Source organism: Pelobates fuscus, chromosome 4, assembly GCF_036172605.1.
Source record: "Pelobates fuscus isolate aPelFus1 chromosome 4, aPelFus1.pri, whole genome shotgun sequence".
Lineage (NCBI taxonomy): Eukaryota > Metazoa > Chordata > Amphibia > Anura > Pelobatidae > Pelobates > Pelobates fuscus.
In genome coordinates this window covers 123,214,691-123,231,760 of record NC_086320.1, presented here as the reverse complement: position 1 = coordinate 123,231,760, position 17,070 = coordinate 123,214,691, and the positions used below count along the sequence as shown (strand labels likewise).

Genomic DNA, 17,070 nt, shown 5'->3' with positions numbered 1-17,070 from the left:
AAAATATATATTTATGCATGTTTTTCAGATCTGTCACTGTTGCAAGAGGACGTGCAAGAAGAGATAGATGGTTGTAAGTGATTTTTCTTTAATTAAACACTTATCTGACTGCTTTACACAAGCTATTGTTTGGTTTCTGACTAAAATTCACAGCCTCTGTGTACATCAAAATGAATGTTCCTTTTATAGATTCCATTGTGCCAACCATTTTTAGTTTTTAAACGACGGTTACAGTTCTTTATATAGAGCACTATTTTAGCTAATTACAGTATTTTTAGACCTTAGCAAGCCACACTTCTTCTAATTTGTAATTTTGCAATTCATAATACACATGGAAAAGCATATTAGTTGACATGAATTTCATGAATATCTGTCTTGTCTCTTGGACTAAACCTATTTTACACTGCAAGCAATAAAAACAAAACCTTTTTGTATTTTATAGGTGGGTTTTTTTTGGGGGGGAGGGGTTTCCTCATATTTGTAATACTAAAATGACATTTTGCTTAAGTTTACAGCTGAGATTCCCCAATCTTTAACATATTTCTAAATAGAGTTGGATTGTCAACTGTATGCTGTTGGTAGTATCTTTGAAGATTTCTAGATGTGTAAAACAACTTGAAGATTTCGTTTCACAATTTGCCTCAAACTGCGCACATTAAATGGTCTGAGAAAAAAGTAAAAAATGAATGGCTTTCAGATCAGTTAAAGGGGTACAATAGTCACAAAAAAACTTTATCTTAATGAAGCAGTTTTGGTATATAGACCATGCCCCTGCAGTCTCACTGCTCAATTATCTGCCAATTATGATAAATCACTTTGTTTATGGAGCCCTAATGACACCTTACCCGCATGTGACATACACAGCCTTGCTAAACACGTCCTGTAAAGAGTTATCTAATGTTTACACTTTATTGCAAATTCAGTTAAATTTTTAATTTATCTCCTTCCCGGTAATAGCTTGCTAGAGCCTACAGGAGCATATAAATAAAGAGCAGGAGATAAAAACTTTTGAAATAAGTTACATATGATTTAAAAATCAAACCATTTTGTTTTAATGCAGGATATGTCACTCACGGTCTGGGGAGGTGTGGCTAGGGCAAGTTAAATGGAAACAAAAATGATTTAACTCCTAAATGGCATATAATTGAGCATTGAAACTTCAGGGGCATTATCTGTACACAAAAACTGTTTCATTAAGCCAAAGTTGTTTTGGTGACTATAGTGTCAACATTTGCAAGGGATGTTGTGCTAAATTACCCCATCTTACATTGAAAATACTTACTAATTTTGTCTGCATTTCTTAGAAATTGTAATTCCACTCATGGGAAAAGTATAATTTATATACCGACAGGCAAGATGGCGTATACTAATTCTGCCTATAGAAACTGATACTTTGAATAAAGACATTGCTATTCATTGAATAGTTACTCCAAATACCATGAACACTCCAGTGTTTTGAAGTGGTCATGAAGGGCTATATGTGTGCAGCCTTTCATTAAATTCTTACTTTGGGAGTAATTTATTTAACTCCACATATCTCATTAGAAACATAAAACTTTTGATAAGTTTCTTTCAGGCAGAAAATGACTTATAAAGTCTCTTGACTCTGTATTTTGTGAGTTCCTGTGTTTGGTGCATTGGCACTTAATAAGCAGACACATGGCTTTTGACAAAATGAGCTTCTGTTCTGAAATTCCACATTAGGGAAAGGTTATAACTGAGTCTTCCAGTTGTAATAAACCTTACAATATGTTTTATTGTATCTATGCCAGTTTGCAAGGCAGTGATTTTTCAATGCTTATTTCTTCTCATTTTTTTATGAAGTGGAACTACCATGTAAATATGCTTTCATTTTCTATGCAACCTCTTATTAATTTATTTCAAAGGGATACTCCAGACTCCTAAAACACTTTAGCTTGCTGAAAAGTTTTGTGTTTGTGCACTTTTTTCTGTTTTGCAGAACGAGTAGCACCTGCCTTTCAAAGTCTTCTCATTAAGCTGCATTGGGAAGTCTGTGACTGGACAGCCACAGAAAGTCAGGGCATGGTTAGAAGGGGAGGATTTGCTAAGGATATTCCCCAGTGAGAAGAATACATAATTAAAGGGACATTAGTCACCAGAGCAACTACAGCTTAACGACAGTTGTATAAATCCAGTGTGTCTTAATTCACTGTATAAATGGCAAAAATAAAATAATAATCCATAGGGCTTGACCAAACATTTGGAAACTTTTGTTATTATATATATAAAGCGCCAGCAAATTCCGTAGTTCTGTACAATGGGTGGATTAACTGACACGTAATTGTAACCAGACAAATGGACGCGCAGGAACAGAGGGGTTGAGGGCTATGCTCAATGAGCTTACATACTAGGAGTGTGATTTAGTGAAACAAAGGGTGTGTGAATTCCTAGGTACATCATCTAGGTTTCCAATCAAATGCTCACAGTAGGGTGTGTATAGTAGCAAAAGGGGCATCAGAAGTAAAATGGAGATGTAGGGGCCTCACCCCTTGGAAATGTAATGAATGCATTTTTTTTTTTTAATTGTTACTGTTCTACAACAGTCAACAAAATGGCTTGAGGTAACTTTTTAAAAAATGTATGTAATTTGGTTCCTTGTCAAAAAAACCTCAAGAATCACTGCATTAAAGGGGCACTATCGTCACCAGAACAACTACCGCTTATTGGATTTGTTCTGGTGAGTAGAATCATTACCTTCAGGCTTTTTGCTGTAAACACTGTCTTTTTAAGAGAAAATGCAGTGTTTATATTACAGCCTAGTGATAACTTCACTGGCCACTCCTTAGATGGCTGTTAGAGATCCTTCCTGGGTCATGGCTGCCTTAAATGCATCCAAACATTCAGTATCCCTCCCTCTGCATGCAGACACTGAACTTTCCTCCGAGAGATTCATTGATTCAATTCATCTCTGAGGAGATGCTGATTGCCCAGAGCTGTGTTTTGAATCGTGCTGACTATGCCCCGATCTGCCTCTTAGCCAATCCTATGGGGAAGCATTGTGATTGGATCAGGCTACCACTTCTGATGATGTCAGCAGACAGCTTGTTTTTCTTTGGCAAACAACATGCAGAGTTACAGCTTCAGGCTTGAATACAAGTAAGATATTACTATTTTTAGGGAGGCATGAGGGGCCCATGGTGGCTAGGTGGTGGTTTTAACCCTATAGGGTCAGGAATATATTTTTGTGTTCCTGACACTATAGTGCTCCTTTAATTTGTACATGTCAATGCAGGATTATGAACTTCCTTGTTAATAATAAATTCAAATATTTGTGATTCCTTTTAAGTAAAATAAATACGTTCAAATTCTAACTCAAGCAACAGTGCCTTTTCTCTGTTCCTTTCCTGCTATTGTATGTGTGGCACAATGAAGGGCAGTATCAGGCATGTTTTATTCTGTTGTCTACTTATGAAATCTAAGTTACCGCAAACTAACTAGAATTAGTTTTTCCTCTGTAAAGCAGAAGTAGCTTGAAATGTACCACTTTTTGTAGCTAACTTCTTCAAACCAGGGCTATGGAGTCGGTACACAATGTCTTCTACTCACTCTTCAGTTTATGGTACCACTGACGTCTTTATATAGTTTTATATACAAAAGAGGCCAAAATTGTGTAATCATTTTGTAAAATTTGTATTTATAACATCTAATGACTTATAATTTCAGTCAGTTTTTTTCAAATATTGTCACAATTACTAATCACTAGCAAGATAATTTCATGCAGAATGTAATGCAACAACAGTATGTAGCGATGGAATTAAAAATAGAAGTGTTTGAGTGACAGAAGAAAATAATTTGAGTCAATGAAACGCTGTCTCATCGTGGCTTAAAGGTGAGTGGGACAGTGTATATACAGACTCAAAGATTTAAACTGTAGAATTCCAAGGAAAAAACATTTATATCTCCCAAATTAAAAAGGAAACAAATAGTGGGCTAAATTCTGCATTAATTAGTCTGAGAACAGTGGGACAGAGTCAACTGGAGAGGTGAGGCCAAAGCATCCCAGTGTGTTGTGATCTGGGTTGTATGACTGCAAAACATGTGGGTAAATTTTGTGTGATGGTACTCTAGTACAAAATACATCAGTGATCTACTTCATCCAAGGCTGAAGCCTTAAGCAGGTGATATTGGTGCCTTTATACAGGGCTTAAAATTTTAAATCCTAAGCTTCTAGCCAGGCCTTAAGTTACTTGCCACTGCAAGCCATATCATACTGACAGGATGAATTTCTGCTGGCCAGTGCTACATTTTCACTTGCTAGTGGAGAGGTGAAATTTTGAGTTATGCTTTAGATTTCAGCAGGATAATGCTCATTGTCATGTTGCTGCTGTGTGCAAAAAGGGGTTTCAGGAAAATCTAATCACACTGCTAGAATGACCAGGTAACAGTCAGAAGCAACCAAGGAAATACCAGGAAATTGATAGAAGGAATCATACAATCTTGGTTTAACATTAGAATAACTGATGAACTAAAACACTTTGTTTTCACTGCCAATCGGACACCGTTGCAAGGGACCACCCGTATGGACCCTTTTAACAGGATGTAATTGTGCAAAAGGTTTCTAAACTTACAGAAATTGTTAGAAATTAGGAAATGCACTTCCCATGGATTTCTGTGCTTGGTCATGGTTTTTAGGATTTTATTTTTAAATTACATTCTGCATTTATCTTTCTAATGCTATGTAATTTTCATTGTATTCTATAAAAAATACTGATATTACAAGCCATAAAACCTCAGCAATACAAATTTTCCAAAATTTGTACATAATTTTGGCCTCTAGTATATATTTCAATTACCATATAAGTTGACATGTTAAAGGGAAGCTATAGGCACGAAAACAACTTTATATTAATAAAGCAGATTTGGTGTAGCAGTCTCACTGCTCAATTGTCTGCCATTTAGGAGTTATATTACTTTGTTTATACAGCCCTAGTCACACCTCCCTGCATGTGACTTGTACAGCCTTTCTAAACACTTCCTGGAGGGAACCTAGATATTGCACAGTCTGCTAAATCTAGAATTTATCTCCTGCTCTAGTAATAGCTTCCTAGACCCTGCAGGGGCCTTCCTGTTCAATTTACAAAACAGGAAATAAAAAGCAAGCTAAAATCTGATTGAAATGAAACCTTAATTTTCCGTGCAGGCTGTGTGTCATAGCCAGGGTAGATGTTAGGGCTTCATAAACTACTCCTCAGCCCTGCTTCAGTCTGCTTTTAAGGTATTCTACAGAATTTATGGTCTTCTTTGTAAGTAATGTACCTCTTGGGCATACCACCTATTAGACATACTCTATGTACAATGGTATTTTGGACACCTGATCATTACATTAAAAGGGACATTTATGACATTGAATTATAAATACATAGACATTAATATGTAGTTGGTTCCCCCTTTTCAGCAGTAATAGCTTCCACTCTTTTGGGAAGACTTTTCACAAGTTTTGTAGTGTTTCTGTGGGAAATTCTGTCCATTCATCCAGCATGGCATTTATGAGGTTAGGCGCTAATGTTGGACAAAATGGCCTGGCTCGCACCCTTTCAGTTTATTCGAAAGGTGTTCAAGGGGGTTGAGGTCACAGCTCTGCCACAGAGGTCCAGTTTGGTATGAAATAACTTGACTTGCCCTCACACATTCCTACTGGAATAGAAAGGGGGCATCTTCAAATTGTTCCCACAAAGTTGGAAGGATAGCATTGTCCAAAATGTCTTTGGTGTGCTGAAGCATTAAAACTTCCATTCATTGGAAGTAAGGGGCCTAGGCCAAGCCCTGAAAAAAACAGCCTCATCCCTCTTCCATCAAACTTTGTAGATGGCAACAATGCAGTGAGGCAGATAATGTTCTGCTGGCATCAGCCAAACTGAAAAAGTTATTTTTTGCTCCACAGAACATGTTTCCACTGCTCCTACTGTGGAGTGCTTTACACCACTGGATCCATCGCTTGGCATTGTACTTGGTGATGTGAGGCTTGCATGCAGCTACACGGCCATGGAAACCCATTCCATGAAGCTCCTGCCACACAGTTTTTCTTCTTATTCTTATTCTTCTTCTTCTTTTTTTTTTTTTTCCCCCCTCTTGTTTTGTGCTGATACCAATGCCACTAAAAGTTTTGAACTCTCCAGCTATGGAATCAGCAGAGTGTTGGCGACTTTTATGCACTTTTATGCACAATGTGCCTCAGCACTCTGTGACCCTGCTCTGTGACTTTACATGGTCTTCCACTTCATGGATGTGTTGCTGCTGTTCCTAGATGTTTACACTTTCCAATAATACCAGTGTCTAGCAGGGATGACATTTCACAAATGGACTTATTGCAAAGGTGGCAACCTAGCACAGTATCATGCTTGAATTCCCGTTCTTCAGAACGATCCATTTTTCCATAAATGTTTGTAATAGCAGATGGGGAGCGACTGATATTGAATTTTTTTTTTTTTTTTTTTTAGAGCTGATACCGATAATCTGTGAAATTTCAGTCCGATAGCTTACCGATATTCTGTACATTTACACTTTTTTTTTTTTTGCAAATCATTTTTTTAATTCCGTGGTAAATGCACAAAATGTACATGCCAGTCAGATTTTTATGTTTTCAAGAATATTTATTTAGTGCCCCTCTCTCTCCCCTCCTTAGTTTCTGCCCCCAGTGTGTCTCCTGGTTGCGTGGCCGAGCTCTCTGTGAGCACTTCCTTTCAGTCCGGCCAGGTACAGGAAACATAAGTTCCTGTACCGCTGCGCGCACTGCTCCACTCGGCCGCGCTACGCAGAGTGCCTGGCAGGAGGGAACGCTGAGCACCCACCTCCTGCCGGTCACTCCGATCTAGCGCCTCCAAGGGCCGTTGCACCCTAAGGCGGCAATTGTACCGCTTTATGGACGCGTCATAATCGGTATTGCCGGTGATTATCGGACAATCCTTACAAATAATCGGAATATCGGCAAAACCGATAATCGGTCTATCCATTATTGCAGACTGCACGGCTCTGTGCTTGATTTATTTTATTTTTTTAAATTCTTTCTTTTTAGTGTGCACAAAACAAGAACAGTTTGTCCCGGTGCGCCACAACAGCGACATCGGAGCATAGTTCAAAACAATCATGTTACATGTCATGGTTATCAACGATCAGGCACTTTTTTTAGTTAATAGAAAGACATATCGATAATACAACATCGTGTGATTTTGGTATGTTTAAACAATGAGTTGCGCAGTGCAGGGAGGTATCGTCATTCTGTTGAGCTCAGCAAATTCCATAGCCATCGGTCATCTTAAAGCATAGAAAAATATATCTTTAAACACGGTATACAAAACATTGATTTTCACAGTACTTGGTTTGGGTATTTAAGATGGAGAATATAAAAGGGGCATTTCAGATCCTACACAGCCTTCCATCACAGCTAAATGCAGAAATTGACTTTGACATGGCCGTTTCCCCATCAAATAATGACATTTTGTTTTCTCCCTTGAAAGGATGTACTTATTCCATGGCTTCTTAAATATGTATCCTTAATACCATCTGTCTGGATCCTGAGTACAAATACATGCAAACACCTTGTTTAGAAACAAGAGATTGTTTTAAAAAAATAAATGTATTTTATTTAAACTGCTAAGCTGTGTGGCATTTTGTCCTTCAGGTTATCCTGGTGCAAAGGGAATTAATCTCTGCACACTGCAGACCTAAGTCAGTACCCTGGCAAGGGGTGGATTTGTAGCATAATGTAACTTGATTTTCAAGCCATGTTTCTGATGTTTCTGATAGTTGGTGTGGATGACTACAGCTCAGAGTCTGATGTGATTATTATACCTTCAGCCTTGGACTTCGTCTCGCAAGATGAAATGTTGACACCTCTTGGAAGATTGGACAAATACGCTGCAAGTGAAAACATATTCAACAGGTATGTTGACACTGCCCCATCTAGTCTGTCAAGTATGTTGGTACTGTCCCGATACGGAAATTGTTTTAATTTTATTTTTTAAATCTACTTGTACAAGAGATTGTGGAAAGAAAGTATCTTTTCCTAGCCAGTTTTGTCAATGGGCGGTCACTGAATAAATGAGAGCGTCAGCTGACAACTCTCTGCTTATCAGGGGGGCCCCTGCTCTGCTTGTGAAGGGTTTAACTAATTGAAGGAAGACTGAGCCCGGGGGTCTCCTGACATCATAACTTAATTTAGATTACGTTGTTTTGGTGCCTGAAGTGTCTATTTAAATAACAGTGCTTCACTTGATGTGCTGATATGTTCTGAATTAATTCATAGGACTCCTGTGATATTTCATTTTTTTTACAGTGGTAATCACCACAAGTATGTCCACTCCTCAACTATTATTGTTCTCAACGGGATAATATGCCCAAGTGAGGTGTGGTGTGTTGTTTTTTTTGTTTTTTTGTTTTTGTTTGTTTTTATTGCTTTGTTTTGAAACTAATTTTGTAGCCAGAATGAAATTGTCACTTTTCAGCTAACTGACCTTCACACCTATGTTGCCTGGAAAATAAAGGACAAACCAATTTCTCCACATAATCCTCCTTGAGCTTTCTCACAACATGTTAATATTTAGTTCTGGTGGAAATTAGATTTGTTTTATGAAGCATGCGGGCGTTCCATTAATTGCACACATTGTTTTTAGCCTTTTTTTTTTTTTTTATGTTTATTACTTTTAAACAATGTGAGCATACGAAAATACACAGACTGAGGTTGATAAAGTGAAATTGTAACATAAATACTTGGTTTGCCAGGATAATGTTGGTGGTTTCTGAATGTTTCTGTGACAATATAATGTTCTTGCTCAGGGAAAGGGTAGACAGCTCACTTTTTGTAACTGTTCTTTTGATTGGAAGTAGCTTCTTGTGATATTTTCACTGGGTAGTCTGAAAGTTCTAACTTGTCATTTTATCCTTCAACCACTTGGTGATGTTTTTAATGGTCTTATAAATGTAAAATTAATGGAGAGACATTTCTTACACAATTAAGCCTATAGAACAAATTTTACACTGTTTAAACTGTGAGTTTATTTTCCCTCCTCCTTACCAATTTCCAAACGGCACGTACACTCTTCAGCTTATTAAACTGGTCATGGTGCCAGGCTACTGCCCCCAAACATTTGTTTGGCTGCATCAAACTGACAAGTTATGGGCTAAAAGCAGGGCTAAGGGCTCCACTTTTAAAAGTCTATCAGAGAGCAGAGAATTGCAAATAGTATGCTGAAGTAGAGGGACTAGTAGACACTGCATACCAGGAACAAGCAATTGCAAGTCCAATGTTATTCCCTGTTTCTGTGATGCTCCATGCTGGGTGCACATGGCTGTACCCAACACCGATAATTACAGAGATGGTAATCTTTTTAATCTACATGGGAGCATCACCTGAAAGTCCCTCCATGTCAGCAGAGAAATTTAACTCACAGCTCTCTGACTTTCAGGAATGGCTATGAGCTCTGTTTTTAAGATTTTGACACACTAGGGACACAAATGGATTTAATAACAATAACTTGGCACCATAGTTCAATAAACGGTTATTGATATGCAAGACGTTGTTGAAATAATGTAGTGTTTTCAATTACTATTTTAGACGAGTGTACACACCATTTGTTTTTTGTTTATCAGATTTTCTTTTCTTACCTAGACAAATGGTTGCCCGAAGCCTACTGGACACCTTAAAAGAAGTCAGTGATGATGAAAAGGATTGTATTGCTGTATTGGAACGGGTTTCTAGACTCTCAGAAGATTCAGGTATGTGATAAATGTTTTAAGGGACCCTATCGTGCCAGGAAAACAAACTTGTTTTCCTGGCACTATAGGCTCCTGGAGTGCATCCCTTGTGCATGAATTGTTTTAAGTAAAAACCCCTTCAGCCACTTGCCTTAATCCAGTGCCGATGTCCCTCGGTGCTGGGTCAGGCTCCGCTCATGCTTCTCCCCCGCCGACACGGGAGACCTAATGCGCATGCGCGGCAATGGCTGCTCGCACCTTAGACCTTCCCATAGGAAAGCATTATTCAATATCAATATATACTTTTATTTTTTATTAAAAGTAATAATTTTGATATCCCTTGTTGGTACAAGTGGTGAGAGTGAACTCTAGCAGCATCAGGAGCTGCTAGAGTTCACTGTCGCGAGAAATGCTCAGAGCTCGCGAGAGGAGAACCCGGCAGAGCACTTACACTACTAGCGGGCCACTGAGGGAGATTTCTGATCTCCCCTCCAGTCCTTTAGAACCAGCAGGGGAAAGGGAGGCATATGATCATAGCACTGGAAAAATATCTCGGTACACAGGTTGGGAACCGCTGCATTAGTCTGTTTTTAAACCCTTTCAAAATATACTTATTTTCAGATTATCTTTTTCTTTGTGTTTCCTAAGTTAAAATGAATCCAGATTTGGTGATAAACTGCATCATCCATGATCCTTTTCCAATAGCAGTGGTTTATAAATAAACAGTCCTCATGGCCCAGCAACAGTCCAGGATTTATGCATTTACCTTTTTTTATTCCAATGGAGATCCTGACAAAACCTGGAATGTTGCTGGACTATGACTACTGGTTTTGGAACCACTGGCCATAAGTCTAAGGGTTCTCCCTTTACAAGGTGGTGTGTAGGCGGTGTGCTCTGTTTTGTCCTTCTGTTTAGTTTTATTGCAGGAAAGGGGTTTATGATACTTTGTGTCCACCATGGGCTAAAGTGCTTGGAAGTCCAGTCCTTTGGTGGATGCAAACCACCATTGTGTCCCTTCCTCTCCCAAAGCACAGGTTTGGAATACCAGCAGCTGTGCTCTGACTCCTTAGTGATGGAACTGCAAGAGAGTAGTTACTGTGTGGTGTTTTACATTGCAGTGTTAAAAAGACACAGTACCCAGGCCAAATCATTAAGATTTCCCTTTAATGTCAGTCTGTTGTAAATGAGAGAATACTGCTACATTAATTGGAACAGCGTAACAGCAGACCTTTTTAATTTTGTTTTAGAGAGAGTAGAGATTTTGAGTCCTGATAATGGAAGAATTTGAAAAGGTTAAGGATAAGTAATTGACTGTGATTTTATTTCTGAATAGAACCCACTGTACGTGCAGAACTCATGGAACAAGTGCCTCATCTTGCAATGTTCTGTCAAGAAAACCGGCCATCTATTCCACATGCTTTCTCCAAATACCTTTTACCGATTATAGTGCGATACCTGGCTGACCAGAACAATCAGGTACGATTAAGTCATTTTAGTTGTGGTTATTATTTGCATATATTACAATGTTACTATAAACAATTATCATTCTTCAATGGATCTGTACATAATGTACTTTACATGGTTAGTTACTTTTTCTTGGGCGAATTTACTAAGCATTTTTTTTTTCTTCAGTTGCATGATGAAAGTAATTGCTGTTTTAATGCATGAGTATTTTAAGAATGTGTGTTCTTATGAGATGGCTTGTGCAATTTTCCAGGTCAGAAAAACCAGTCAGGCGGCTTTGTTGGTCCTTCTTGAACAGGAGCTCATAGAACGGACTGATGTTGAAAGTAAAGTGTGCCCGGTGCTCATCGATCTCACCTCTCCAGACAGCAATGATGATGTCAAAACAGAAGCAGTGGCTGTGAGTTTAAGTGCCCTTTTCCTGCGAATGACTGCACCTAATGTATTAATGTAACTATTTAATATCCATTATTAAATATTTACACCTTTAACACAATCTTTTGACACATTGTTATGGTACATTAAGTAGAAAAATGTTTGGTTGTAAGTTATGGAAGTGCTGCTATCAGGTCACTGTAACAACTTAATCTTAATGAAGTTTTTATGGTGCCAGGAGGTCCTGGGTGCACTCTTGACTTAAGGGGTTAGACCGTTCTTGAACAGTTTAACCCCAAAGGTTGCCTCCAGTGCTAATCTACAGGTCGCTCGGGTAGCATCCGGCTTCTGAATCTGAGTTACAGGAAGCGCAGGGTACTGCTGGGTGAGGGAGGCACTGATTGGCTACAGCCAGTCAGTAACTCCTTAATTATAAAAAATTTTTTATTAAATATATATTGTTTGATGTGTGTCCTTTATTTATATTTTTTCTGTTGCTATTGTTTTGCTTTCCTCCTAGATTATGTGTAAAATGGCCTCTATGGTGGGCAGAGATATAACAGAAAGGCTCATCTTGCCACGGTTTTGTGAGATGTGCTGCGATTGCAGAATGTTCCATGTTCGCAAGGTTTGTCCTTCTCCCTGTTTACTGCCTTGATTGTGGGTTGTTAAAGATGGGTTAGCATTTAAGACTTTGAATAGAATAATGACATCAGAAAGACTAAAACTGAGAAAATAGTTGAATAGTGAAAAGCTACTGGAGCCTCCCTGGAGAGCCCATTTAGAGGTGAAACATGCGTTGGGACTGATCTTTATAGTTTGCAAGTCCTAATGCTATCGAGGACCGTGCTAATTTTTATACCTGTAATTTATTATTCTTGATTTAACTAGATCTCGACTCCACACTATACAATTCAATCACTGAATAAGCTACTCCTATGTACTCATAGTTAGGTTAAGCTTGGTATGTGTGGGGAATGAGGGATACCCTTGAAGGCACAGTTTATAGCTTTCATCACTCCTATATTAGAAAGTTAGTCCAAGTGTAAGAAATGTATGCTAGATATGTTCAGTGTCTAGTAGATGAGTCAGCTGTGTTACATTGTATCATTATTTCGCAAATTAAGTCCATATAGATTGTGCCTATGTAAGATTCAAAGTGTTTCATATTATTGTAGTTTGTATCGGAGTCTTCCCTTTTACTGACTTGGGTGTGTGTTCTTTGCCTAAGTGACTTTACATTTACAAATAGCACCTGATTTCCATTGCACTCATTGAAAGTTAAGTTTTAAATTGTATATTTGTATAGGGCTGGTTCTTTTATTTTAAGTTCTCCTTTTTTATTTTGTATTTCATATTAAGTTAAAGGGGTTATCCCCCACAATTTTCTGACACATTCCTCCTGACCGTATCTGTTTTGTTCATATTCCATTTACATGTCTAGCAATTTGTAAATGTTACCCTTGCTAACTTGTGTGTTTCCTTATATCTTCCTGTGTCTGGGTTACTGCTTCCCCATTGTGATTCTTATATCTTAATATTAACTTTGTTCTCATTCTTGTCTCGCTTTTGTTCTCCACTTGCCTTTTTGTAGTACTTGTGGTATTTCCTTGTCTCCTTCCTGTAACCTTTTTCTGTGGAAGAAAGTTAATACAGTGTTTTAAATAAGGTGATTATGAAAAGTGGACAGAGTGCTATAACAAAATAACTTTCCATACAGTAGTGAAGGAAAGATTGATATTAATTTTTTTATTTTATTTTTTAAATTTAAAGACTTTTTGCAAATATTTTGCTAGTCAGTTGGCTGTTATTTTACAGATTTTGCAAAATAAGTTACTTAACATTCAGATGCTGGCTATCTGTAGGAAGTTGCATTTCTACCATTTCCCCTAGCACTGGAACCACATGCTAGATAAATACTGTATCTGTATTATAACTACAAATATATTTGCATATTAAATATGGCTATAAAATATTGTTGCAGAGACTATTTAACTGGATTTTTATTAAGTCCTCCTAAATATTTGTAGAGCATAAGAGGGAAAAAAACTGTCCCACTCAAAACAGTGCAGTAATGCCCTATAATAGTCATATATGAACATTAAATGGATACTATAAGTGTGGCACTATAGCTCAGTCTGCCTTCCCCCTCTGCGGTAAATAAAGGGTCAAAAAGTGTTTACTTACCTGATCCCAGCGCTGATGCCCCTCGGTACTGGGTCATGGCTCCGCCTCCTCCTCTGTCTGCAATGAGCAAGCGCTAATGCGCATGCCTGGCAAATGGTGCACATTAGACCTCCCCATAGGAAATCATTGAATCAATGCAAATCTAAGAGAGCGCAAGGACATCCAGCGTCAGTTAACGGAAAAGGTCAGTTTGGATGCAGTGTCTGGGAGACAGCCACTAGAGGCAGACTTAGTGCTGCAATGTAAACATTGCAGTTTCTCTAAATATGCAATTTTTAACATTATAGCACTAAGTGCAATAGGGACGCTGCACCCAGACCACTTCAATGAGCTGGAGTGGTCTGGGTGCCTATGTTTAATGGTAAATCATTAATCTGGGCTCAGCCATCTGTGAAAATGACTTTCTGTGAGTAAATGAGGGACAGTGAAAAGACAAAAGTTGTAGAATTAATGGTGAATAGATGATAATATGCACAAAACAAAAGTAGATGTATGTATATCTGTGTGTATGTATAAATAATGAGGCCAGGTGAAGGAGCTATAATTTTCCTGCGTTTTTTGCTCTGCCCCCTCACGGTCTGTTCAGTGATGCCAGGAGCCGTAATATGACGTCACTCTGGCATCATTATACAGTGCTCTAGGTAGCAAAGCAAGAAGAGCTTGAAGATGACAGCAGCCACACTGGACCCCAGGGAAAGGATCGACTCCAGCTCTCCCAAAGGCAAGCAGGCTGGATGGACTTCTCTGATCATGATCTCTGCCAAGCCAGTGCTTTCCCATAGGAAAACATTGAGAGGCTATTGTGCATGCGCAGCAAAATGAGACCCGGCGCCAATCACAATCTCCTCAGATTCATTGAATCAATGCATCTGTGGGGATCATCCAGCGCTTCCATGCAGAGCGTGAAGACTCTGAATGTAGATACTGCACATTGTGCTTACTTGGCATCAATGTAAAAACGGCCTTTTCTCTGAAAGTGTGTGTGTATAGATATAGAGAAAGAGAGATCGCAAGATCTGCCTATACAGCAAGCAAGCTAGATCGAGAGATCGATGGCAAGATCTGCCTATACCGACAGATAGAGATCGATCAATGTCTGTCTGTATAGGCAGATCTTGCTAGTGAGAAGTGTTTTGGCAAATAATGTAAACTTGAATGTTAAGTCTTTAGGGTACATCTGGCACTCCTTCCCAATGATGTAAAGATTTTTATGTGCTGGTTGTATACAGAAAAAAAATGTATCATGTAAACATCAGTTTAGTTTTTAGGTAAATTTGAAATGGAGCAGAAAAATGTCTTAAAACTGCCCAGATCCTTACTTGCATCTTTGCCTCTACTGGTGAAGTCTTTGTCATAGCTAAACAGTGAGCCTTTCATCCACTAATCCTGCAGATGATAGGGTCACTATCTGGCCTGTGTTCATTTAACCCCTTAAGGACCAAACTTCTGGAATAAAATGGAATCATGACGTGTCACACACGTCATGTGTCCTTAAGGGGTTAATGTGTATTCATTGTGCTTGCAAATCTCTGTAAATTTATAGATCAGTCTAAAGACTGTCTCTTACTCCTCCAAGTTGGCAAACGCAAAGACACTGGATGACTTTGTGTAGCTTTCCCATCCACATCTAGCACACAAGATGTCAAGTCCCAAAATACAGTTTTATTTGCACCTATATATTTTTTTTAATTGATCATATCAATTGATGAGTATATTATTTTATTTATATAGCGCCAACAAATTCCGTAGCGCTTTACAGTGGATGATCGTTTTCCTTTTACTATGTATTGTAGGTCTGTGCTGCCAATTTTGGAGATATTTGCAGTGTTGTGGGACAGGATGCAACTGAGAAAATGTTGGTAAGCATATGATATTCAGAAGTACCAATTATAAAATTATAAAAGGATCGGAACCTTTTATAAAAATGATTCTACTTGATTTTTTTTGTTCGTTGTAAGTTTTTATTAATAGATCAGAATTATTCAATTACTTTGGTTAGATGTAGGCATCTGTTTTGCATTTATTCTTTCACCCCAGTAAATAATATTTCAGCATGACTAAAATAGGGGTGACTAAAATAGCGATGGTAATCATGGGGAAATAAAACTGCCACGATAAAGCATTATCAGAGGTTTAACAACCCTTGGGGGCCCTGGGTTTGCGTGCTTCTGTGTCGAGCTGAGATTTCTGTATACATACATGTGCACTTGGAGAATTAACTAACTTGCATACGATATATAAAGTTTAACCTAATCATAAGCAAACTTTTATTTACTTGTTTGACTGTGTTAAAAGTGAGGAAGTGGCAGTTCCTTTTTTATTATGCCCAAAACTGACTCTTCAGTTTCTACTAGAAATTAGTAGGAACTTTCACTACCATAGGTTGATAATATCTTTTGGCTACACTTCATTCTCAGTTCCTCCCAAATTAATTTTGGAGTAAATTGTTTATGAATCACTTTGGAGTTAATTTTGTAATTTTAGTAAATTGAAATGTGAGTGACAAAATTTAAGGAAAAATGCTTATATGGAAAAGTTCTCCTAGACTGCTTTAGTCACATATTGGCTATTTTAACCTCAATTTTTTGACCCAGGTTTAAGTTTGCAAAATTTTAATTTATATGACTAACTCTGGTTGTGGTACACTTTACTTCATTGGTTATTGTTTTTACTGAGGTTTTGCCATTAGTATGCTATAAATAAATTGATGTACATGGGTTTTGTTAATAAAAAAATATCCTTTTTTTATTAATTTTTTTTTTGCAACAGCTTCCACAGTTTTTCCAGTTATGTTCTGATAATGTTTGGGGTGTGCGTAAAGCCTGTGCAGAATGTTTTATGGCCGTTTCTTGCACAACCTCTCAAGAACTTCGTCGCACTAAACTGTCTGCTCTTTTTATTAACCTAATCAGTGACCCTTCCAGATGGGTAAGTTGTTTACTGCCACATGTTTTCTTTCCTGAAAGTATTGTATATTGAATGTACATGTGCTATCTGGTAAATTCCCCCTCCATCCATTATCTGGGTTCTCAAACCTGTTATTTTCTTTTCTTGATACTACTTGATTTTTTTTTTTCTAGTTCTTTTATTTTTTATTTTTGTCTAGTTTGTTGAATATCCTTTGTATTTATGCATTATACAAACAGATGCAAATAAACCGAAGCATTCTCAGCCATCACTGCCCTGATTGGTATGGCAGACGGCAGAACCTCAACTGTCTCTACTAAATGGCGATGCAGGACCTGGTGGACACAGACTTTAGACACTATAACAACTTTAATCCGTTGAAGTGCTTATGGTGCTTAGATTGTTCTTTTAACATAAAGTTTTTTT

At 38.0% G+C, this 17,070-nt stretch overlaps 1 protein-coding gene across 4 annotated transcripts in view; it reads left to right on the top strand.

Moving 5' to 3' along the window:
• The window catches only part of PPP4R1 (protein phosphatase 4 regulatory subunit 1), a 39,907-nt gene that overhangs the window by 4,986 nt on the left and 17,851 nt on the right, over nucleotides 1-17,070 (top strand). For 2 of the 4 annotated variants that reach the window (XM_063451571.1, XM_063451570.1), the window contains exons 2-9: nucleotides 29-73; nucleotides 7,816-7,900; nucleotides 9,626-9,732; nucleotides 11,045-11,187; nucleotides 11,429-11,575; nucleotides 12,071-12,178; nucleotides 15,531-15,596; nucleotides 16,507-16,665. In XM_063451571.1, coding sequence (XP_063307641.1) covers nucleotides 29-73; nucleotides 7,816-7,900; nucleotides 9,626-9,732; nucleotides 11,045-11,187; nucleotides 11,429-11,575; nucleotides 12,071-12,178; nucleotides 15,531-15,596; nucleotides 16,507-16,665 — 860 coding nt within the window. Of the gene's footprint in view, nucleotides 1-28; nucleotides 74-7,764; nucleotides 7,901-9,625; nucleotides 9,733-11,044; nucleotides 11,188-11,428; nucleotides 11,576-12,070; nucleotides 12,179-15,530; nucleotides 15,597-16,506; nucleotides 16,666-17,070 lie in introns of all 4 variants that reach the window. The other 2 variants (XM_063451569.1, XM_063451568.1) reach the window with 1 other exon arrangement.